Genomic DNA, 24884 nt, shown 5'->3' with positions numbered 1-24884 from the left:
TTGATGCATATAGCATTAGTCAAACTGTACTCATCCAAGTTGCATGCTATATTGGTTGAGGTCCAGCATGCTTCTTTGGGGAAGCTAGAGATGTAGATTTAAGGATGGTACAAATTTTGTGGCAAACATATTGCATGGTCATATTCATCTAGTTCAACAGCTACAAACTGGGCTAGTTGATTGCCAGATTTGGTTGGTTTAGCAAACAGTTCAGAAAAGTTTTGAGTTGGTTTGTAGCTGTGTACCAGATGTCCTTGCTAGCTTTTGATTGTTTGGAACATGGAAGGCAGCCAATCAGAGAAGTTTTTGTTCATGACATGTCTTGTTGCCTAGCAAAAAGGGCAAGGAAGAACTTTTCTGGAACAGTTTGCCCTCCATTATAGGGATCATGCAACAGTCTGTTGTACTCGGAATGATAAATATATGCTTGCTTTCTAAATGTTCTTTTTTGTTCTGCAGTGTTATATATTTTTTCTTTTGAAAAATAGCCACAATGGAAAATACAACTCTGTGCTTTGCAATACTGAAAAGTACAATACCCATCCCAGTCCAGATAGTTAAGCAGCAATTACTATTAATGAGGTACCTTTAAGACCAAGAAAGTTTTATTCTGGGTATAAACTTTTGTGTGCATGCACATTTTTTCAGATCTGAAAAACGGTACATGAATGCATCTCTGTACCACAATGTCTGTTATACCAAATTTTAGGATCAAGATCTTTATCCCGCTAAAGAATTTTGCAGTTATATTTGGAAATACTCACGTCCCAATTAGGATGATGGGAACACCACCAACAGTGTGATCAACATTTGAACATACCTAATCCAGAAGTTAAAAGGAAATGCAAATTAAAAAGGAAATAAAACATGAGCCTATCTTTTGATTATGTTGAAGTACTTGTGAGTAGCACAACAAAACAAAATCAGAGTTCAGTGACACCTTTAAGACCAACAAAGATTTATTCAAGGCATGAGCTTTTGAGTGCAAGCACTCTTCCTCAGACTTCCTTAGACTTGTGAGTAGTTTTGCACCAGTACAGTGGCAGCATTCATCGTGCTAACCAGACAATTTACCAATTACGCATGCTTGATTATTGTGACCTAGGTCATTATGGATATCTGTTAAGCACAACTAAGTTGTATATGTTGCCTTTTTGCTTGGACAGTTGATAGTGTTCTTCCATCTCATCTAGAGCAGTGGTTCTCAACCTAGGGGTCGCGACCCCAATTGGGTCGCCTGGCCCCTTCTTGGGGGTCCCCAGGTTGGTTGCCGCCGCCACCGTGGCAGTGGTGGCAAGCGGCGGACGCGGGAAGTGGTGGTGGCTGCCACAAGTAGCAGGTGGCTCCGGGTGCCAGAGGGCAGCGGCAGGTGGTGGCACCAGCCGGCGGCAGCAGCAGAGCCATTCCAATGACTTCCTCCATGCTGCCCGACTGTTCTGTGCCTGCATGCGTGCACACTGCTGCTGTGTGTGTGCATGCAGCCTGCGTGTGTGTGCCCGCCACCACCACCACATTTGGGGTCGCAAGGTAAGAGTGGTTGAGAACCGCTGTTCTAAAGCTTCCCTGTCAAGACCATAAGCCTTTGTCAACTTCATTTCAGTTCATGGGCCATTGCTTTACTCTAAACCAATTCACTAAAAAGAACTCCATGTAGATGATGAAACCGATGAATGAAACCCTTGATCAATGTAATGTTCAATATTTTGGGAGGGGGCAACCTGAAGCACCTCTGCTCATTAAGTGCTGTTAAATGAAATGGACTGTGATGAGCTCCAAGAGGACCTCCACAAACTGTGTGAGTGGGTGACAATGTGACAAATGAAGTTCACTGTTGGTAAGTGTAAAATAATGTACATTGGAACAAAAAATTCCAACTTCAAGAACTGGCTAATGGGGTCTGAATTTGCTGGGACTGAGAGGGAGAAACTAGAGTTGTAGTGGATAAACTCAATCAAAGTAGCAACAGGACTGTGGCTCTCCAGATGTCCATGGACTGCAATTGTAATTGTAGTCCATGGACATCTGGAGAGTCACAGTTTGGCCACCCTTGTGTATACAGTGTATATTTCTGGTCACGGTATCTCTAAAAGGACACTGCAGAGGGATTGGACCACCTTCCCTATGAAGAAAACACTAGAACTCGAGGACATCTGATGAAGCTGATAGCAGTAGGTTCAGGATGGACAAGAAGAAACACTACTTTACACAGTGATTAAAATATGGAATTCTCTGCCAGAGGATGTAGTGATGGCCACATGAGTAGTTTTAAAAAGGGATTAGATTCATGGAGAATGAGTCTATTAAAGGCTAGCCATGGTGCCTAAAGGGAACCTTCACATTTAGAGGCAGTAAACTTGAATCTCAACGCCAAGAAGCAACATCAGGGGAAGGCCTTGGAATACTGTGTGCAGTTCTGGAGACCTCATTTCATAAAGGACGTGGACAAAATTGAGAGGGTTCAAAGGAGAGATATGAGAATGATCCAGGGCCTGTGGATCAAGCCCTATGAGGAAAGGCTGAGGGTCTTGGGAATGTTCAGTCTGGAGAAGAGGAGGTTGAAAGGAGACATGATTGAGGTCTTTAATAATTTGAAAGGGTGTCACTTAGGAGGGCAGGAGCGGTTCCTGTTGGCAACAGAGGATAGAACCCGCAGTAATGTGTTTAAACTACATGGAGAACGGTATCAGCTAGGTATCAGGATAAAAAATTTCAGTCAGTAGTGGAATCGACTTCCTAAGGACATGGTGAGCTGTTCAGTTTTTGTATAATATATGAGCTGTTCAGTTTTGTATAATATAAGTTACCTCTGAATTAGGGATAAGCTTTTCTTGTACAGGAACCTTTGGGAAATATATCCCAAAGGTTCCTGTACAAGAAAAGCTTATCCCTAATTCAGAGGTAACTTATTTTATGTTATTTTTTGTTAGGCAGAAAATGGTTTTGGTCACGGTGAGAGGCAGTATATAAATTAAATGAATAATTAAACAAGCAAACTATGGCAAAATATTACAGGAAGTCTGAATATATTACTAAAGTTGATGAATAGTTCAATCAATCTAAAACCTAAATATAGTTAATCTTGTTTTGGGGTACGCCACACAAATTTATGGGAATCTGCAGGGCAGACAGATTCTGCTGGCTCTCACACAGTGTTAGCAGCTGTACCCTTTCTCAAGCTCAGTGAAGCTCGGGGCAAGCACTAGTAGGACATGGGCAGTCCAGGGCACCGTTTAAACATGGATGCCAGTTGCATAGCTCCATGGGAAAGTAAGAGAAATAGATTAGATTAGGATGTGGTCAGAACAGTTGTCTTTCCCCCACCCTAAAGGCACACATAACTTAATCAAATAGATTACTCAGAACTTATGCATAACACATCCAGAAGACTTCATTAGCAATTCAAGCAAGCAATTACCCTCAAACCATCTTTTGCATACGCAAGGTCACTTTCTCCTCTTCGCTATTGCCTCAGTGTAGCTTAATTATTTTATCTCAGTGTCACCTGTCCAGTTAAGCCTTCTTAGGTCATCAACACAGCAATGAAGCCACTACCCAAACCTTTGTTTTACCATGGTAAAGTAATAATTACACCTGTTCTCTAAAAGTTTCCCATTGGAAAGGTAATATGCCTTTCCACAGCCCCGAAAACCTGCTCAGTGGACTGTACTTTTGGTTTTGACCACATACATCCCCATTTGTGGTCTTTTCTTTCTCCCTCATGGAATGAAACACTGGTAATTTCTCTTCAGATCTGCTGCTTCCGTGGACATCTCCAGGACTGGTAAATATAACCCAATCCACCTATTCCTGCCTTTCCAGTTAGCTCTTGAATGTTATGTGTTTTGCTGAATGAACCATTTCCTCATTTTCCTTGTTAATAAAAAGATTTTAATTTGAACAAATTGCTTGTTTATTTATGAGTTCGTGCAGGAACAATCCCTGTAAATGTTTTTTTATTTGTTTGTTTGGATTTCCCTCTCTTGCACAGTCTCCTATGCTAATTCCCTACAAACTAATTTGAAACTGCCTCTTTGGGTAACAACAGGACACACCTGATTCAAAGTATGCAGTTTTCTAGACTATTATTACAGTGGGCCTGAGCATGGCAGTGCTAATCTGATGATAGGGGGAGAGCTCGACCCTCCAATAGTCTGGTCAGCTTTAACAACTAAATGGAAAACATCATCTTGAAAATTCAGGTAGCAATTGGTATGTCTACCATAGAGATCAAGAACTTCTAGACCCACAGGATGGTAGAATACAGCATATTAAACAAAGATTAAACAAATGAGTCCTGACAATCCCAAAGGTACAAAATATAAAAGCATAAGCGTGACTTTGATTTTACAACTAATAAAACTTTATTCACAATGGTATATGAAGTCTATTTAAGACTAACACGTGACTGAGAATGACTAGACACAAGGACATTGTATATTCAAGTTGTTCAGGAAGCTAGTACAAAATTTTAAATCTAAACAGCTGTATTTATTTAAAAACACTTCCATTAAATTATCTTTCATATTTTTAGTCAAAAGAAATACAAACGAGGACAAATGAACAATATTATTTTAGCGGAAAATGGAAAGGCTGATAAGCACAAGATTTTCAGTAAAGGTCAAGTCATGAATATGTTCGTGATCCATAGCTTTTTGAGCATGCTGCTCACATGGCATTATTCTTTCTACCTTTTCCATTACCAACTTGGCATTAGATCAAATACACTTGCAATTAAAGGTGAAAAGTCCTTCATGGTCTATTGATTTAAGGCCATTCCCAGTTCTACTAGAGGTATCTGATGTCCCTTACCTTCTGTTCTCAGGATCCAAGTATACTGTGTATCTATGATTGGGGGGGGATGTTCAAACCTGCCTCTAAGATAATCCTATCCCATGTGTGAGAGATAATGGATCATGACCTTTTTTGGAAAAAAAATTGCTTCTGCTAAACCATATATGTTATCAACTACCCTCCCTTTGTTTTTGACAATGTTCTTTTTACAAGGTGTTGCAGAAGTTTATAGTGGAAAGCAGAGATGACAAAGCTGAGTATGTTAAGCTCAGTAAAGGTAGCACAGGCAACAAATATCAAACTATTGTTCAGATGAGGGCATGTAAATTAAATTGATAGTTAACATTTCAGTAGCACATGTTATCAAGTATAGTACTACCATGAAAAACAACACAAGCAAACAAAATTAATAAATAAATCCGTACAAAGCAAGGCCTCATTTCATTGCAGAGATGTCATTCAAAATACTTTTTGACGTTCTCAGTCTCACGCCTACTGCTGTATTTTCCTTGGAGCTACTTTTTAGATGTTTTCTCAGCATATCATGTTGCTTCCAATTTCTTGTTCTAATTCCTATGAAACAAAAGAAGTTAACCATGTTAAAAGAAAAATACATACACTATGATAGAAATTGATATGGTTTAAGAGTTAGAATTTTAATCAATGGCAATTCATTGAGAGAGTGTTTCTACTGTCTTGATATAAAATGCAGAGATGGATTCATCATGACGTTCCTTTCTGGTCAGCAAAGTTCCTTCAGAAGGCATAACTTTGTCAGTTCCAGTAGTAAGCTTCAGCACAGAAGGACCATACATAGATATTAAAAATCAATTTAAAATTAACATAAATTAGTGAGAGGATATTTCACAGGACAATACTCTCACCCTGACAGCACTAAGCAAGTATGAACGACATAATTAGCATGGCATATCTACTTGTCAGCTGTCAGGCCTGAATGGCTGCGAGCCATTTAACCTGACCATTTTGCTCCCCCTTGCTTCCGTGGCCTTTTCTGCCTAACAGCTGATGGTTGCTCCTGCCCCATTGTTAGGCTAAATAGTTGCAAGCCATTTCACTGGTCAATTTCACTTTCCCCTAATTGGAAGTGGGTGGGGTGGGGAGAGAAGCAAAACCAATCCCTGAAATGGCTGCCAGACATTTAACCCCTCCTGGATGATCCCCACCCCTTCTTCCAGCCATGGCAAGGGAGAAAGGGGGATCTGAACTGGCCAGTTGGGTTTGGGAAAACTCCATCTTAGTATGGAGCTACTCTGAACTGAACTGGAATTTTTAGGTCCATGCCCATACTTAGATCATTATGGTGGTACATTTAGGTAGGCATTTCAACAGGCCACCTGAATGTGGAACCAAAAACTTGGTGTTTGTCATTAGATAGTTGGCTTATCTAAGACGATTCCCAGCCTTTGAATAAATGGAGAAAATCTTTGTTTCTGTTAGACTAAAATGTAGCCAAACAATTTTATGACTGGATATTTAGACAAGTTATTGGCCTGAAAAGACTGTAAACATACTTCAGTTTCTTCTAATTTCTGCCACAAAAGACATAAAGAAACCATTTTCATTTCCTTGTTATATCATCCCATGTCCAAGAGATTAAGAATATTTATTTAAAATATGCATATGCCCACCTTTTCCTTGATCAACTGATCCCTTGATATTTATCTTGCTGGAAAAAACAAAGCTGCCACCTGGGAACATATAAAGACACTCTTTCAAGTGTGGGAGCTCCAGGTTAAGAAAGCCTTTCATAGTTGGGGCCTCACATGTATCCCCCCAGTATGTTCCCATGCACCAACTACGATCTTCAGACCACCACCCACTGGCTGTTCTCTCATTTAGTGTGGCCTGCCTTGGAATGATCAAAGCCTGGCCCTTTTCCACTGAAGCTCCCACTCTGTGGAATGGACTTCCTTAAAGGGATGCAATATGCTCCCCCTCATTGGAGATCTGTTTCCAGGAGATGCTGTAAGGCTAGTTTGTTTGCCAGGACTTCTGATGGGATATGAACAGCGGGCATCTGAAGATGGGGAATATATTTGGAATATTTGTATTGAGCTTTAATTTGTAATGTTTTAATTATTACTTTTAAGCTCCCTTGAGTCAATAGGAAAAGTGAAGTATATCTATTATGCTAAATGAATAAATGGTAAGCACCAGTACAGTTAATGCAACCTAGAAATGAATAGGAATCCAGTGAAGTGTCCTCAGAAGAGGAATAAGAAATTGTCAGCTTAGCTAGTACAAGTTGAACTGTATTTTCCAGAGTTACATGGGACTGCCCACAGTGGATCTTTACTGGGCTGCATGTTTTGTTTCAAAAACACAGTCTTGGAATATTTATCCTTTATGAGATTCTAAGCATGTCTAATGTACTGCAGGCTTCTAAATTAAGCATTTATCTGCATGATTCTATAACAATACAATTACAGTAATTGATGCTGGTATTTGTTATCTAGCATTTAGTAAAAATAATTAACATAAGATAGCATTGTGTGGAGTACTGATAAAACCTCATTCATCTTCTTTTAACTTGGGAGATACTACAAGCAACATTTCACAAATGAGTCATTTGAACATTCTTTTTGGTTAAAAGTACACGAGCTAACAAGAGGCAATTGTTTAAGGTCAGCTAGGGTATATAAACATTGACCAGTGATATGGGCTTTCTTGGAAAATTTCAGCCGGAAAATGTTCTAATGCAAATGTTTTATAATTTAAATCATGCTGGCAAAGGAAGGCAAATATACGATGTACATGCCTATCATGTATAAGCACTGGAGTGTGTGTGCGCCCATGCTTCCTATCCCACATTTAGCTACGTTTACATGATTGACTTGCAGCATAATAGCCCTGATAAATAAACTATTTACAAATGTGGGGCAGAAATATAGCTACGGAAAACTTTTTGCCCTACATCACCGGCATTGATCTGTCCAAAGCTAATTCAAATTCTTACTGCAAATACAATGTGATGGAATCACAGGCTGTCTAGAAACTTCACAGTAGAAACAGTTAAAAGGTAAAGGTATCCCCTGTGCAAGCACCATGTCTGACCCTTGGGGTGACGCCCTCCAGCGTTTTCATGGCAGACTCAATATGGGGTGGTTTGCCAGTGCCTTCCCCAGTCATTACTGTTTTACCTCCTAGCAAGCTGGGTACTCATTTTACCGACCTCGGAAGGATGGAAGGCTGAATCGACCTTGAGCCGGCTGCTGGGATTGAACTCCCAGCCTCATGGACAGACAGCTTCAGACAGGATTTCTGCCGCTTACCACTCTGTGCCACAAGAGGCTCTATAGAAAAAGTTATTTCACAGCTAATCCCAGGTTGGCTTTCTTGAATTTCCAAACAGTCCCAAGATATGCCTTACCAGGTGGTTGGGTATTGATATTGCTATTTCAATAAAAAGTGACCCCCCCCCCCCACCACACACACTTAAGGCAAATAAATGGAGAATGACACATCACCAGTATTCTGCCTGGCTTAAACAGTTCAGAAGTGGGTGGAGATTCTTTGAACAGTTAGCCCCTTCCATACCTTCCCACAATTTACATGAAATTACATGATCAACATTTCAGTCATGGAATTCAAGTGTTTCATGTGGTTTGGCACTGAATGAGAGTATCTCTGAAGACCTATTCCTTTTTTTTAAGAGCAACCTTGTGGACAAACAATATCTATTAATTTATAGCTATGGACTACAAAAAATGACAAATAGTAAAAGTTAGACTTTAATCTTGGAACTCTAGACAACGTTGGATATCCAATTCTAAAAGTTATAGCTTGGGTACGTACCTGTTTTAGATACCCTCAAAGGTTTAGCAGTTATGAAGTTGTCTTGCTTGACTCGCTTTGCGGCTATGTGATCTTGCTGATTTGTTAACCCACTGTTTGGTCCCGAACTAAGGAAAAAAATTAAAAACAACAACCACAAAGTAATGGTTTTTTTTTTGGGGGGGGGGAATTCTAGTGTAGATCTCCTTGTGGATTGTAGACAGCTCAGTCCATGACCAGCTACTAGCCTGTTTTCCCAAAATAAATTTGATGTTAGAATGTCAGACATTAAAGCAATTTCTAACCCGTTTATTGTTATTGAGGTATTTTAAAGGGTTTTGATGAAAGGTGTGTTAAAATGTGGGCAAGACAAACATGTGACAAAAAGGCAGTTTCTGCAAACATGAAATTTGCTTAAGTTTCACACTTTAGAGCAGCCTTTTTAACCTTTTGACTATGGAGAAGCACTTGAAATAATGTTTCAGACTTTGAGGTGTCCTGGAAGTTATGTGAGCACGCCTCTCTGCCATGCTCCTCGGAAGTAACATGTCACCTGAAATGACATCACTACCTGTGTAAACAGGCACGCTCGAACAAGACTGGGGAGGGGGGGGGGAGGAGATGGTTTAAGCCAGAAGTAGGCATGCAGCCTCCATCCCCTCCAAGGTGCAGAACCGCAAGAGAACTCACTGACATTCAGGAAGGGGGGAGGGATAGTGGCCAGTCCCCTAGTTTGTGGAAAAGTGCATTAAGGCTGGAAGGGAAAGGTCATGGGTCTCCCTCTAGAAGTCCTGCAGACCCTTGAGTGTCTGCAGACCCCTCATTGGGAATCCATTCTTTAGAAAATGTTTTGGTTGTCTAAGTCAAAACTAGGTGTGTTATACAATCTGAAAATTATCAGCTTTAACTATAAAACAGTGTAATCAGGGAAAGCAACACTGGTTGCCTGTGAATATTTTTGAAAAAGTCTGTGAGATTCATCAGAAAGAACAAGAAACAGTGGAAGAGGTGACCTGAAGAGATCATTTCCAGATTCCCTGTAGTCTCAAACTCTTCAGAGGATATGGTCCTCATTTTTTAAAAAGTTTAATCACCATGAAAGCTAGGAGCTTGCTCACTTTGAAATGAACATTGGGATTCTCAGGTGTTAACAAACACATTGAATAATGGAGTGGAATAACAGCTGCAGTTTTTACTTTGATTTTGGGTAGAAAAACAAGTTCACTATAGAAAAGTCAACCTTATACTTTGGATGACTGACCTAAACAAGCAGAACCCTTCCTCCCATATTAACTGAGTGACCAACCCTGTGGTGAAGGCTGCGTGGCCATTAAGTTGTCATCTATCAGATGTCATCTATCGGATGTCAGACAGAGAAATCCATTGAGGATAAAATCATAAGCTTGGGGTAAACAAAATGAATTTACATTAAAGCCATAGTGTGGACATTCTCTTAATGGGAAGCTAAGTGAGAATTAGTGCATTGACAAATTTAATATCTTGAAATAAAGTATTACCTACTTTAATAATTTCCTTTTTCTTTCAGCAGCAGATGTCATGGCCATATAAGATGGTCTCTCATGGATAGGACCTGGCTGTCTATTTAATAAGGAGGGGAGGCCAAGTCTGAAATGATAAGAAAATATCATTTTTATTAGCAACAATAGCAAGTGAGAAGGAAGTCTGTGAATATTTATTTGAATTATACAATTATAATTTTAATTCTTTATATTCCAGAGAGAACTGGCAATGAAGTGGAAGCAGTAAAGCAATATGAATATAGACAGCAGCCATTTACAAATTTCAGAATCTCTCTCTCTTGAAAGTCACAGTATTGACAGTATTGATATTGTAGTATCTCATACTACATTTAATAGGCACACTTCATATGAAACAAGATTTTGTCACTCTACAGGTCACTTCAGAAAAACAAGTAGTTGCCTGGGGTAGCCTGAGAATGAGTAGCTCAAGATCCTCCAGTGAGCTTCATGACTGAGTAGTGATGTGAAAATAAGTCTCCCCAGTTTTATTCTAGCACTGCAACCATCACTCCACACTTCTGTACATTCTGACTATATCACCAGCACATTTCACTGGATGACCCAGAGTTCTAACATTGTACTCGTTGGATCCAGTCACCCTGCCAACAGAATGCAGATTTCCCCTTCCCCTCGTTCCCCTTCCCCTCCAGCAGTCCTGTTTGATCCTAGGAAAGTTGAGCTGGTGGAGGAGAGAGGCGAGCACGATTTTGCTCCATCTGTCCTGCTCTGTGTATCCTCTCAACCTGCATGACCTGCATTCGGTTAAGTAGTCCCCTAGCCATAACTGATTTGTTTCATTTTAAACATTTATTGGCCACCTTTCTCTCTTACAGAACTCCAGGAGACTTACAGTATAACTTTGTTATATATTAATTTTTGAAAGATGATACATGATGCAAATCAAGACTAGTTAAATGTATCAAATGCCAAAAAATGGCATTTGACTAAGTTTGAGATTCCCTTTGAATCAGAGGGCCAGGCCAAATGCTCTCTACCAGGATTGGCTCAGCAATAGCACCAGAAATCAGTTTTTCTGGGGCCAGAAAAGACTGCAAGTGAAACAAGGGAAAGATCTGCAGTCCTTGTTCCCAGTGGACCACGTGAATTTGCAGACTTGTTAGTTTTTGACTAGAATATCATCTCTATTTGATGGAAGAATGTGTATGCTTGTAAAGTGGAATAACATGGAATGTTGGAATGTGAGAGAGTAAGAACCAATGAAAAAGAGAGCTGGGAGTGGAGTATTCTAATTGGAGGGGAGAATGTGACTGAGGGGGATATATACATAAGAAAAAAGAAGCGCTGTAAGATCATTGAAGGTAGGGCTAGGCTGGGTAGGTAGGGTCTATAAAGTGAAAGGAAAATATTAGTAACAGAATTAGGAAATATTAGGTTATTGTTGTACATTTTGAATCTTTGGCTTTTATTTGTATTTTTAAATTACTGGGCTGGAGCATCAAAGAAGTGACTAAATGGTCTGACCTCTGTATGTTTCTTAAAATTTGTTTGATTGTTCTTAATTATAAGCATTGTGTCCTCTGCAGTTCTTTTGATCCCCAAGATTAATGGTTTCAGGAGTAATGTTCATACTTAGTTGACTTTTGTTACCGAACAGGTTACCACAATTTCGCAGGGCCTGTAAAATGGAGCTCTTCCACCAGCCATTTGGTTGACATCAATGACAACACCTATTGGGCTCCCAGAACCCCTCTGCATACAGATACATTCACTCTGAGAATGTGGCCATAATGTCTCTATGAATAAATGTTGCCTATGCTATGTTACAATTCTGTTGATGATAAATTAATGACAGTTATCGAACTCCATTGCATTGTATTATGCAATTTATGTTCTTTGTAAGTCGCCCTGAGCACCAAGGTAGGGCAGTATATAAATCATATTAAATGATTTAATTAAATGATATTAAATTAAATTAAACATTTAATTGAATGTTAGTTCTGTGTAATCTTGTTGCCAGAATTGGTTGCAGGAACTAAAGGAAGCAGGGAAACAAACTACACTTAAATAATAGAAATGTCACAACCCTCCCTCACAGAATGTCTCAAGCAGTGAAAAATACAAATCCTTCATCAGCTGCCATTACCCTATTCACCTCTAATAAACCTTTCACACCATTGTCATCTGACTACCTCCCTGAATGGCTTCTTGCTTTTCATGCATTTAAATGTCATATGCTTCTTGAAGTGGTTGTTGCTTGCCTTATTGACAGTGGTCATTTTTTTTTGCCAGATTTTGTGCTTATAAAAGGATTGAACAAATGAAGAGAAATAGGCCAAGACCATCATTCAACTGGTCATACTTTGTTTATCAATTCAGGCACAAGTTTCAGAGGCCTTCAATTTTATGACAGGGGTGGACAAACTGTGTCTCTCCAGATGCCCCTGCTCTATGAATTTACCAATATACCTCACCTCATAATGTGCATCAACTGAGGCCCATGATCAATTCAGAAAAAATAAAATAAAAGTACCTTTGTAAAACATTGTTGCTGCCATTGGTTGACTGTGACTTGTTTTCCAGTTCTTCAGAAGAAGGTTCATCTGAATCTCCCATGTTACTTTCATAAAAAGTAACTGTGGAGTTCAAGTGGCACTCTGGACTCACATTGCATGCAATAGCCTCATGGCTGTCCTGTTTTAATGGTTCCTGTATTTGTACTGTACTTCTTTCTTGAAGGCCTACAGTCAGTAATGCTTGCTTTACTACAGTCTCGGAATACAGGTCATCTTTTGGCATTCTGCAGATCTCAGGGGTATACACAATAGGGCGAAGTGCTTTGCTGAGGGAATCCACCAGATGATTTGGGCTTGAGTGACTACATTGTTCAGGACTTTGTGTCATCAGGGGAGAATCCATCAATTTCCGCCTTGTTCTTTTCTGTGGAGGCATCTTATATTGTGCTTGATGTTGAACATTTGCTTTGACTTCTGATGATATATCCAAAGGTGTACCTAATTTAAGACAAGTATTATTGTTTAAATATTTGTGTCATACTTTGAGTTTAGAAATGAATTTTGCAAAACTGAGGATTTTTGATGGGGAAAAACAAATCTTTTAAATCAAGTTTTATATACAGCCTACTCTATTTGTGGCAAATTAATAGCCTAACAGAATCATATACACAAGTTTTTCTAAAAAATGATGAACCAAGAGCCAATTCAGGGAAATGGATTTCACCAGTAAATTAGCACCTTTCACTTAGCTGGGAAATTATTGGAGGCACAAGTCAATTAAAATCCGATGCTTCTGGCCAAAACATTTACCTAAGCTGTATCAAAATGATAAACCATATAACTAATTTGTTGGATCTAGTGATGTGCAAACAGAAAAAGAAATATATTCAGTGTAGATGTAGATCCTTTTGCAGAAGGGATTGTGCAAGATCTCCCATCTTGATACAAGTTTTGCTGTCATCCTAGTGTGCTCTTATCCACAATGACCCCCCCCCCCGAATCTATGTAACAAATCTCCTCCCTGCCCTATATTGTACCTCAGGAGGAAATGCTAACCATTAAGAGGTTTCTAGGTTTACTTCCTGAAACATCAGAACTGGCTGTACAATAGTACAATCAGAAATGCAGCAAGTTTGACAGTGCAAACCACTACTGTTGACTTTTTGTACAACTTATGCAAGGACTTTAGTGCAAGTGGAATACTTGTACTGGATCCTACCCACTCTTTAAAACCTAAGAACTATAGTAAGAGAACCAGTAAACTGAAATATTTGATCAGAAAAAAAAGTTGTGTAGCATAAACCCATTCAGGCAAATTCTTTATGTGGAGATAATCTTATTAGAATATCTGTAAAATTGTAAAGACCATGCACTTTTGTTACAGTGCTTGAATTTAAGGGAAAAAAAAAACCTGCTCTAGAAGCTGTTGACAAACTAATTTTAATGTAACTGAAGAACCACATATGATAGTTATGAATGCAGTTCCCACAGAGGTCACTGGGGTATCTTATCATCTGTTAATTCCATATCAGATTAGTTTTTAAAATATATCTTCCCATCATGTGGCAAGAAATGTAAATAAGAATTTTACTTTTAAGAATTTTACTTTTAAGCAGTATAACCAACCACGGGGAATTAATAACAATCCTTATTTGGATTTTAGATGTTTTATCCCCCCAACTACTGGTTTACAAATCAATAAAACATCTCACAAAAACTAACCTGAAAAATAAGAATTACTTGGGGTTTTTTTGTTTCTTTTTTGTTTTATTTTTTGTTTGGACAAAGAAGGAGCAAGAATGCAAACCCAATTGAACAGCTCAATGATTCGTGAGGATGAAAATGTCTTCTAGCCACTTCCACTTTTCCCAAAGAAAAATAATAAAAAGAAGAAGAATGGACAATATCTACACCTTGATCAAAGAGGATTAGACCTGGAACAATCCCCTTATAACAGGACCAGGAAGAAATATATCTGGATAATAACATTATAATGGGGGGGGGGGTATCCGAACAATTTGTAACACAAGGAAATAACAGATATACCTCATATGTATAATTCTCAAAAATAAAAAATATATAATTTATAAAAAACAGTAATTACAACTCTGCACAAGCAGCTGTGCGGGGAGAAGAAGAAAGTGCCAGCCCAGGAGCCACACGTGAGTGTTGTTTTCTTTCTTACAGTGTGTGAGGATAATAAAGGTTGCAGGAGACTGGGGGCTTGTTTGAGTGATGTTGTTGTTTTTGTCTGCTCCTTGCCTGGCTGGTGGGGGACTGCAGCTAACTGCATTAGCTAATTTGCATTAGTTGGCAGATTTGCCTGGGGCTGACTGCTAACTCCACCCTCTGCTGGGTGGTCCGATGTGCTATAAAAGGCTCTTGCTAAAGCTATTTGTATACATTTTTTACTACTTAAGTGTTGTTAACTAACACAATTATGTTCTATAACCTTTTTCCTTTTCTGTATCCCCATTGTTCTCCTAAATTAAAAATGACAACAAAAGGATTCAGATACCACCACCTATTTTAGACCAACCAAAACACAACCTGTAATTGTTAATGGTTTTTGCTGATTTCTTGGAAAAAAGTGGGCGAAAGATGTTGTAGTATGTAAACATAAATGCTGAAATATCCAGAGGATCCATTGCTTGAAGGAAGATAATTTTATGGCTGGATGACAAATAGCACATAAGATCCATAACAAAATTGCCCAGAATATCAGGGAAAACTCTTACAACTTCATTCATGCAGAATATACATTTTCTAGGTATGAAATCATTAGGAGCATTACTGAATAGAGGTGGTATGTAATTCTTTTTGGTAGTATTCTGGGTTCTATGCAGAAATTAAGTTAATCAGAATATAGTTTTTAATTTGCACATTCTACTGAAAAGATATACACATATTTACTAATAGCACAATACTTCAGACTTTTTTCCCAGTTGAAAATAATCCTATTCCAGTTTTATACATTTTAGTCTTTTCAACAATCCAATATTATATTTCAATAAAAATAAACTTGAGACAATCTAAATATTTATACTCCAAAATCCTATGGCAAGGGAAACCAGATTTTAAGAATAATTATCCAGCCCTCCAAATCCTAACATTTTGAACAGCCACTGTTCTGAATTGTCAACGCTACACTTTGCCAAAGGAATCCCATTATAATCTTTCAAACAGCTATCCATTAAACATTTTAGGCCACAATTTAAAATATTAATTTCTGTGGCATTGTTCTAGCTTACGCATCTGAAAGTGTGCATTTCGGGGAAAAAGCAGTAGTTGGTCTGTGCTGATACATTACAGCAACAAGGCTCCATTTTTTGGTTGTGTGTGGGGAGACACTGTTTACTGTAAGATGTGGGCTTTGCAAAATGTCCTAAGAGCAACTGAGAAGGAAGTCTGTGAAAAAGAAACATTTTCATGAGTGCCAAGTTTTAGAAGCTTCTCCCAGGCCAAAGAATAAAAACACTTTGAAATAACCATAAATGTACACATCTATACCATAAAATAGGTAAAGAACACTGCTGTTGCCAACATTAATAATTTGTTGAACATTACAATTAATCTTATTACATACTGTACAAGTATTTTAATAAAAAGGTGTTCTATACAGCATAAAGAAAGTCAAAAAAGAAAAAGAAAGCCTGTTATGGGGAGTGGAAGGGAAGGCGATTGTAAACTGCTTTGAGACATCCCTCACTGATTGTTTGTTGTGGGGAGAGGGAATGGAAAAGGTGTTTGTAAACCGCTTTTAGACTCCTTTGGGTACTAAACAGCAGGGTACAACAATCTAGCTCTTCTTCTAAGAAGCAACCATGAAAGAAGCATGTGGCCACATAACATTTTATCAACAGTGAAAAAATGGAGACAAAAGGAGCAGGGTGGACACCTGTGTACTTTGACAGCCCCATGTGGATTAGAGCAGGGGGACGTTTCATTATCTGTGGCCTAATTCAGTGGTCCCCAACCTTTTAATCATTGGGGACTGGTCAATGCTTGACAATCTTACTGAGGCCCGGGGGGGGGGGGAGAGTACTCTTTAGCTGAGGGACGTCGCCACCTGAGCCCCTGCTCCACTTGCTTTCCCACTGGCATCCCTGACTTCCTGCCACCCGCTGGGGGGCGCTGCCAGCAGCAGTTGCGCAGTGCCATGCTGAGAGGGAGCCCCAGCCATGGCGGCCGCTGGAGAACACCAAAGGTGAGCCAGTGGCAGAATGGCAGGGCAGCCCCCAAGGCAGCAGTTGTGGAAAAGAATGAGGAGGAGTTGTGGCCCGGTACCGACAGATCTACGGACCGGTCCTGGTCCCCGGACTGCGGGTTGGGGATCACTGGCCTAATTTACACAAGGGAAATGAGGTTTAAAGCAAAACGGGGAGAAATTGGCTGCCATGTAATCTTCCTCTAAGACAGTGGTTCTCAAAGTGCAGTGGTGGTGGGGTTGCGGCGGCAGCGTGCACATGCATGCAGACAGTGTGCTCATGCACGCAGACATTGTGCAAGCGGCCATTTAAATTGCTTTGCTGCTACCACTGCTGCCCACCACGGGCCGCCCCAGCTGCCCCTGCCCGGCCCCGGCAACCAACCAGGGACTCCCACAAAGGGGCCAGGTGACCCCAAATTGGGTCATGACCCCTAGGTATTTTTCTTTTTCATCCTTTCTTGCTTTATTATAAATTTGTAATCTTTTGATTCTACCTTGGAATTATAATTTATTTTGGAAGGTTGGTAGACTATTTAGTTCTCTGGGAAGAGAATTTCTGGAGGCTTATAACTATGGGCTATGGAGGGCAGAAGAATGATAGTCTATGGGAGATTTGTGACACTGCAGAGATTAACTCCGGGGAATGGTAGAGGACAGGAAGGCCTGGAGCATCATTGTCCATGGGGTCGCGATGGATCGGACACGACTTTGCACAACAACAAAGAGATTAACTTCCAAAATATGTCTGATTTTATTATTTTCAAGGAAAATAAGATGTTAATATATTAACTGGACTTGTAAAGACTGAGGCAAGGAGGCGATATCTGAAGCATATAAAGTAATCTGTATTCTTGCCTCTTGGATAGTTTTGCCTTATTGTGCATACTATGGATTGTTTTCTCTGTGGACTGGCATTGGGTGCCCTCCCACACTTTTCTTCTGTTCAGTAGGGGAGTACTGCCTGAAGAGATCGAGGCTTTGGCTCCGGTGTGACGCAGCAAACAAGAGCAGTTTGGCAGATTTGACAAACAGATGGCTTAATAGGAAGATATAAATTCTGGATATTATCTATCAGAGTGTCACTTCTGGCAATTGTCTGCATATGAAAATTACAAGACTCTGGACTTTGGTCTAATCCATCTTGCCAAAGGAGGGGAACCATAGAAGAATCAGCATTTTGAAAAACACAGCTGCTGGGAAAGCAATCTGTTTTGTTTTCCTTTGGGGGGGGCAGGTGTTGTATGAAGTTCAACAGATATAGACTCTTCTGAGCCAACAGATCAAAATATATATCAAGTTATATATATTTATTATTCCCCTCCTTTCAATATGACTCAACAATATATATTTCTTCCCCTCATTTCAATATAACTAAAGAATTAATGTAAAAAGTATTTTTATCTTTATTTTTCCTTTCCCATCTTCTTCTTCCCAATTTCCTTTCCCTCTATTAACTCACCCCCTGTCTTTTCCTTACCAATTTTAAACTTAGTAGAGAATTTAAAATATTTTGCTGGTGATATAATTATGATTCTGAAATGGTGACTAGGAGGTATAAGCTATATTCCTCATTTTCTATTTTTTTAAAAAAGCTTATTATATATGACAATTTTTAAAAATAAAATTTGACAGTTTCAATATAAAGACTTATCATGCCTTCTTAATATAACATTATTACTGATTTGGCTTTTTAATGATATAAATGTGATAGCTGTGAAACAGTATATGGAAAATTTGTATAACTTTTTTTTAGAAATAGAAGGGGAGAAAGAACAATGGCAATTGGAAAATGATAGGATAAAAGGAAAATAAAATAAATGGATGAAGACCAGAAACAAGTAATTGTTAGGAAAGTTATCACAAAAACTGGTGAATCAAATGCAATAATTTGAGGAAAGAAATCAGAAGAATACTCAAAGTATCCAAAGAGACACTCAGACTATCTTGAGGGACATACAATAATCTGAAGGAAGAATATATAAGAAGCATCTCAACAATTATAAACTGTATTAAAACAAAATTAAAAGACCAAACACAAAACAATATTAAAGAAGCAAAGAGAATATCTGTTTAAGGTAGCAGAAAATAATAATATTTTGCCTTTATGGACAGATTCTACAAGAAAAGGAAATAAGATGCCACAGGATGAGTGATATATTTACCAAATGGAAGGAAATTAGTGGCTGAAGAATTACAATCAGAGGCCTTTCTCAACTTTTTTACTGTTGAGAAACTGCTGAAACATTCTTCAAGCTTCCAGAAACCCTGGAAGTAGCACAATCAAGCAGAATATGGTTGGAAAGCAAAGCTGTGTACACACCCACCTGGGGCCCCTCCTTTCATCAGAGATGAAAGAGTCAATGGTTACTATATTATAAGTTTCAAGATTAAAGTAAATAAGACGGAAGCTTGAGCTTTAAAAAGAAGACAGTTCTGACTATGAAAAAGAAAGATCTTTTACTATGATGGATGTATAAATTATTAATTCAGTTTGAAACAAAAGAGTGAAAAATGTATGATTAAATGGATGCAGAACTTTATAAAGCAAATACCTATTTACAAATGGGAATGTTTATGGGGAAAAGAAATCAAGTTCACAGCCAACCAGTTCTGTAACCGCTCGTGCAGAGCGGTATTAATAAAATGCTAAGGGCAAAAGGGGAGGAGAGAGGGTTTGCTCGAGTCTGTAATTGGCCCCTCCGAGTGGCACTCGAGGGCCAAGTGGCCAATGGGGAGCCGTGCAAAGCAAGGCTCCCCATTGGCTACTTGGCCCGTCCTCGGCTGAGCACTCCGGCGAGTTGGCTATCCAGCAAGGCGGCCATCCTCACCTCTGCGCTCGCCCTCAGGTAAGTCCTTCCCCCCGGGAATGGAGCAGGGCCAGCAGTGGCCCAAAGAGCAGGGCTATCACGTGGACCCATTTCCTGAATGGGTGGGAGTTAATTTTTAATATTTTTAAAATGGTTAAACTTTTATCAGGTGATATGAATAATTATGGTCATGTCAACCTGTCCTCCCTTCCCAGAATGGCCAATGATGAGCCTGGAGGCGATGGGAAGGAGGAAGGCCCCAGTTAGGCATGTTCACAGTTATGCTCCGCAACCATATTCTGGAGGATCAAATGCTTCTACTTAGGCTTTTTGGAATTTTGAAAACGGGTCCCCCTTGGGAACAGAACAAACTAGTGGTTTGTAGGTGTCCTCTATGGCACAACTTTTGAGAAAATTGGGGTTTACTGTTAAAATGTACTCCAGGGTCTATTAGAATTCTTGTGAGGTCTTTGCCACTGAGTAAAACACTTTGCAAGCGGTTGTTACTGGAAGGCGCTTTGGTGAAGATTACAAATAGAGTAGAAGGAAAAACAGACAAAAAACATCTTTCATCAGCAGACTGGTTTTCTTTTATTTTACTGTACTCAGCCCGTCTTCAGGATTCTTTTTGATTTCTGTATGTTTACTGAACATGCTGCTTTTTTCAGTTTATAGGAGACAAATGAAAAATAAGACGCAATGTAAAATAATATTTAAATATTTAGCAAATGTATTACAATGCAAAAGCAAAATGAAAAAAAGTTAAATATAAGTGCATAAAGAATTTGAATAATTTCTTTATTTTTAATTTGCTTTTTTATTGTGAGATTTCTTTTTAAATTAAGGGTTACAGTTAATATGTAGAAATGAAGAAATGCATAATACAGAATATGTAGTTACAGTGAAGATTAATAGTAATAGACTACTTATAATGTTTAGAGGTTTTATACCCCAGCCCCCCAATAAATGTATAATTATTTTTGAGAAATTTAATTTGCTATATAACACCTTTTCTCTTTTTGCAGCCCTTTTATATTTATGGGTTTAAAAAATATATATAAATAGAATGATGAATAGGATTAGCACTAATTGTGTTTGGGACACATACTGGGCTCGGATTTTTCTTCTTCCAGAACTCATATTAATTCATGCATGAGAGGATATTTCTGGAAACTGTGCTAAATTAAGTCTGCTGGGTTGTTTGGCTAAAGTGAAATGAAATATTAATGTATTTGTTTCAATAAACATTGCTGGGCTTCCAGTGATTGATCCAATTACTCTCCTAATCATAAATTTTGATTCTTTTAACAGCTTTCTGACTCACGGAATTCCGAGCTGCAAATGTTGCTTGGTGAATGAATTCCTGCTATTTAATATTCATGTGACCCAAAGGTGTTATTATGCTGGGCAATTTAATGACATTCTTAAAGCAATAACTACAATGTGAAGAGGCTACAAAACAGCTTGCATTCAAAGAATGGCAACATGGTCATTAGTACTATGCTATTATTCAAGACGAAGGAAGGAAGTCGTACAAGGGCAGCATGAAAGGAGGGTGCTTTCTGTATGTGATGAATCTTACAGAAAAGACAGAAAGAAACTGATAGATCTGTGATTAAAGTCAATCTTTTAACTACCCCAGGAATTCATGGCCATTAGCTTATCAATTTATAAATAAATTGGTGCTGGTTTTGGTCAGTTGAGGAAATAATGGACACTTCCCCCTACCTTTAAAAAAAGGACCCCCCCATCCTTACTAATGTACAGCAAAGCTTAAAGAAATGGGATGCTTGATACTATGCCAAGAAACTTCTTCACAGAACTATGAGCAAGGGCTGGGCTGCGAGTGGAGTTGTTGCTCTTATGCTCCTTATGCACAGAGAAAAGCTCCTATCACAGCATCAATCAAAACCCTGCTATGAAAGCCCGGAATGTCACTCTTAACTTAAAGCTTGTGTTTTAGTTGACTCATAATAATTTACATTGCACTCAGTGACAGGAGTTAAATATCACAGCTGCATCTGATTTTGAAATCTGCTATAAATATGCACTCGGTATAGCCAAAAGGTAGGGTTCCTTTTCTCTCTCTTTGTTGGACTATGATCTTTTGTGAAATTAAATTAGTTTCAAAAAGAAAGCGGAATGTTGTTAATCTTCAGCCAAGTTTCAACTGTCTTTCCCATTCCACTTTGAGGTTTTGAAGGAGGGCTAGCAGGAAGACAGACAAGCGAAGGACATCTGAAGGGACTGTGCTATCAAACTGATAACTGGAATTCAAATTGCCCAGAGATCCTTGCTACTGTTACATGGAATACTGGTTGTGCTAAGCAGCTTTTCTATTAGTTACATTTGAAGCATCTGTAGCCATTAGAATTATAGATCCAGATTCAGAGTACCTTTATTGGCATAAAATTGCAAACCATAAAACGAAAATTTCAAACAGTTTCAGATGTAAAATCTATCGTAAAAGATTTTCATTAAAAATTGCCAGTAAAAACTTTGCTACTTTTATAATAGCATTAGCATTATAAAAAAGATGGTAAGGTGTCCTAGGAGGAGTTGGGTCTCACTGTTTACTGGCCAATCAGGTTGCCTGTATGGCTCCTGTATCCTCCTCCAGACCGATTGGCCATCTGCCCAGTGGCTACCCAATTAGTGTGCGTGTCCTGCTCCTGACCGTCTCCTCACAGTTCATTCAGTTCATCAGAGTCCACTGCCCTCTCCCTTCAGGCCTGCTGTGAAGGAAGCCTCTAACATCCCCTGACTGAGGTGAGGGAGGCCTTTCCAAGAGCAACACAGAGGAGTCTGTGGGCGTACTTGAAGCTTTCCCCTTCTGCCTGACAGTTGGCTGAAAGGTGGCCACAGAAAAGCCCTTCTCACTTAAAATACTGCTGTGGCTGGCCTCACTGCCGGAGGGAAGACGCAGGCAAGCCATGTGTATTTCTTTTCTGTGACTCTCTGTAGATTTGAGGCCTACTGCACAGGGTTGTTGTGCAGATGAAAATGGAAGCTGTTGCGGATGTTTTTGCTTCCTGTTTCATCTACACAACAACCCTGTGCAGTAGGCCTCAAGTGTTTCAACTCCACAACAACCTACGTTGGAGTCCTTAAATGTTTCTTCTGCACAACAACCCTGTCCGACTTCCAAATCAACCCTTTCTGCCTGGGGAGCTGATCTTTATAGTCTGGAGATGAGCGGTAATTCTAGGAGCTCTCCAGGCCCCACTTGGAGGTTGTCTACCCCTGGGTTGGAAATATTCCTGGAGGTTTGGAGGTGGGACGGCATAATGCCTGAGTCCACCCTCCAACGCAGCCATTTTTGCCTGCAGAACTGATCTTTACAGTCTAGAGATGAGCAGTGATAGTAGAGATGATGGTAGAGGCTTGTAGGCTGAGGCTGAGTGGTGGGGGTGTGTTCCTTCTGGGCTATGGGCTTTGACCAACCCTTACCAGCAACTGCTAGTATTTTGGGGCACAGACAGATAGGCAGGCAGACCAGCATGGGTCCTGCAAGTCTGGAAAGTGTAGGAAGATCTCAATAAAGTATATTTACAGCCTGAAACTGTAAATGGTGAACAAGTAAATGACTGGAGAGACATAGGAAAGTGGCTTTTCTCAAGCTTGGCCTGGTAAATAAAAATCAGTATTTGCCTAGCTCTATAGGCCCCACCTGGTGTTTGGGTGTCCCTAGTCTGAACATCCCCCTTCAAGGATCGCTGCCTTGTTGTGGCAAGGGGGCTTGCGTAGTTCAGTGAAGCTATGAGCTATGCCGTGCAGGGCCACCCAAGACGGACAGGTCATAGCTGAGAGCTCTGACAAAAGGTGATCCACTGGAGAAGGAAATGGCAAACCACTCCAGTATCTTTGCCATGAAAACTCTATGGACAGTTCCAATAGGCATAACGATATGACGCTGGAAGATGAGCCCCTCAGGTCGGAAGGTGTCCAATATGCTACTGGGGATGAGCAGACGGCTAGTACGAGTAGCGCCAGAATGAATGAAGCGGCTGGGCCAAAGCCGAAAGGACGCTCAGTTGTGGAAGTAACTGGTGGCGAAAAGACAGTCCGATGCTGTAAAGATTTTTATTCCATAGGAACCTGGAATGTCAGATCCATGAATCAAGGCAAGCTGGACGTGGTTAAACAAGAAATGAGAAGACTGAACATCGACATTTTAGGAATCAGTGAACTAAAATGGACAGGAATGGGTGAATTTAATTCAGATGACCATCAGGTATACTACTGTGGACAAGAATCTCGCAGAAGAAATGGAGTAGCATTCATAATCAATAAGAGAGTAGGAAAAGCAGTCTTGGGATACAATCCCCAAAATGACAGAATGATCTCAGTTCGAATCCAAGGCAAACCATTCAACATCACAGTGATCCAGGTCTACGCCCCAACCACTGCTGCTGAAGAGGATGAAGTTGATCAGTTCTATGAAGCCCTACAACACCTTCTAGAAGCAACGCCCAAAAATGATGTGCTTATCATCATGGGGGATTGGAATGCTAAAGTAGGAAGCCAAAAGATAACTGGGATAACAGGCAAGTTTGGCCTTGGAGTACAAAATGAAGCAGGGCACAGGCTGGTAGAATTTTGTCAAGAGAATACAATGGTCATAGCAAACACTCTTTTCCAGCAACCCAAGAGACGACTCTACACATGGACATCACCAGACGGTCAACACAGAAATCAGATTGACTATGTGCTCTGCAGCCAAAGATGGAAAAGTTCTATCCAGTCAATAAAAACAAGACCAGGAGCTGATTGTGGTTCAGATCATGAGCTTCTTGTTGCAAAATTTAGGCTTAAATTGAAGAAAGTAGGGAAAAGCACTAGGCCACTCAGGTATGAACTAAATCATATCCCTGACGAATACACAGTGGAGGTGACAAATAGATTTAAGGAATTAGATCTGATAGACAGAGTGCCTGAAGAACTATGGACGGAGGTTCACAACATTGTACAAGAGGTAGCAACTAAAACCATCCCAAAGAAAAAGAAATGCAAGAAATCAAAATGGCTGTCTGAGGAAGCTTTACAAATAGCTAAGGAGAGAAGGGAAGTGAAAGGCAAGGGAGAAAGAGAAAGATACACCCAATTGAATGCAGAATTCCAGAGAAAAGCTAGAAGAGATAAGAATGCCTTCTTAAATGAACAGTGCAAACAAATAGAAGAAAACAATAGAATGGGGAGGACCAGAGATCTTTTCAAGAAAATTGGAGATATGAAGAGAACGTTTCATGCAAAGATGGGTATGATA

At 39.6% G+C, this 24884-nt stretch overlaps 1 protein-coding gene and 1 long non-coding RNA gene across 7 annotated transcripts in view; one reads left to right on the top strand and one right to left on the bottom strand.

Moving 5' to 3' along the window:
- Positions 1 to 12628, top strand: part of LOC143830089 (uncharacterized) — a 37001-nt gene extending 24373 nt beyond the window's left edge. For both annotated transcript variants that reach the window (XR_013228346.1, XR_013228345.1), the window contains exon 3: positions 12378 to 12628. This is a non-coding gene — a long non-coding RNA (uncharacterized LOC143830089). The remainder of the gene's footprint in view (positions 1 to 12377) is intronic.
- Positions 4338 to 24884, bottom strand: part of KIF18A (kinesin family member 18A) — a 58098-nt gene continuing 37551 nt past the window's right edge. For 4 of the 5 annotated variants that reach the window (XM_077321969.1, XM_077321966.1, XM_077321967.1 and 1 more), the window contains exons 14-18: positions 12619 to 13099; positions 10108 to 10212; positions 8608 to 8714; positions 6441 to 6500; positions 4338 to 5364 (exon numbers count right to left, since the gene is read on the bottom strand). In XM_077321969.1, coding sequence (XP_077178084.1) covers positions 5228 to 5364; positions 6441 to 6500; positions 8608 to 8714; positions 10108 to 10212; positions 12619 to 13099 — 890 coding nt within the window. In that variant the 3' untranslated portion in view covers positions 4338 to 5227. The remainder of the gene's footprint in view (positions 5365 to 6440; positions 6501 to 8607; positions 8715 to 10107; positions 10213 to 12618; positions 13100 to 24884) is intronic. The other variant, XM_077321970.1, reaches the window with a different exon arrangement.

This window comes from Paroedura picta, chromosome 2 (assembly GCF_049243985.1).
Source record: "Paroedura picta isolate Pp20150507F chromosome 2, Ppicta_v3.0, whole genome shotgun sequence".
Classification (NCBI taxonomy): Eukaryota; Metazoa; Chordata; class Lepidosauria; order Squamata; family Gekkonidae; genus Paroedura; species Paroedura picta.
Note: the sequence above shows the minus strand (reverse complement) of the source record. Positions and strands in the feature narration are given on the sequence as shown.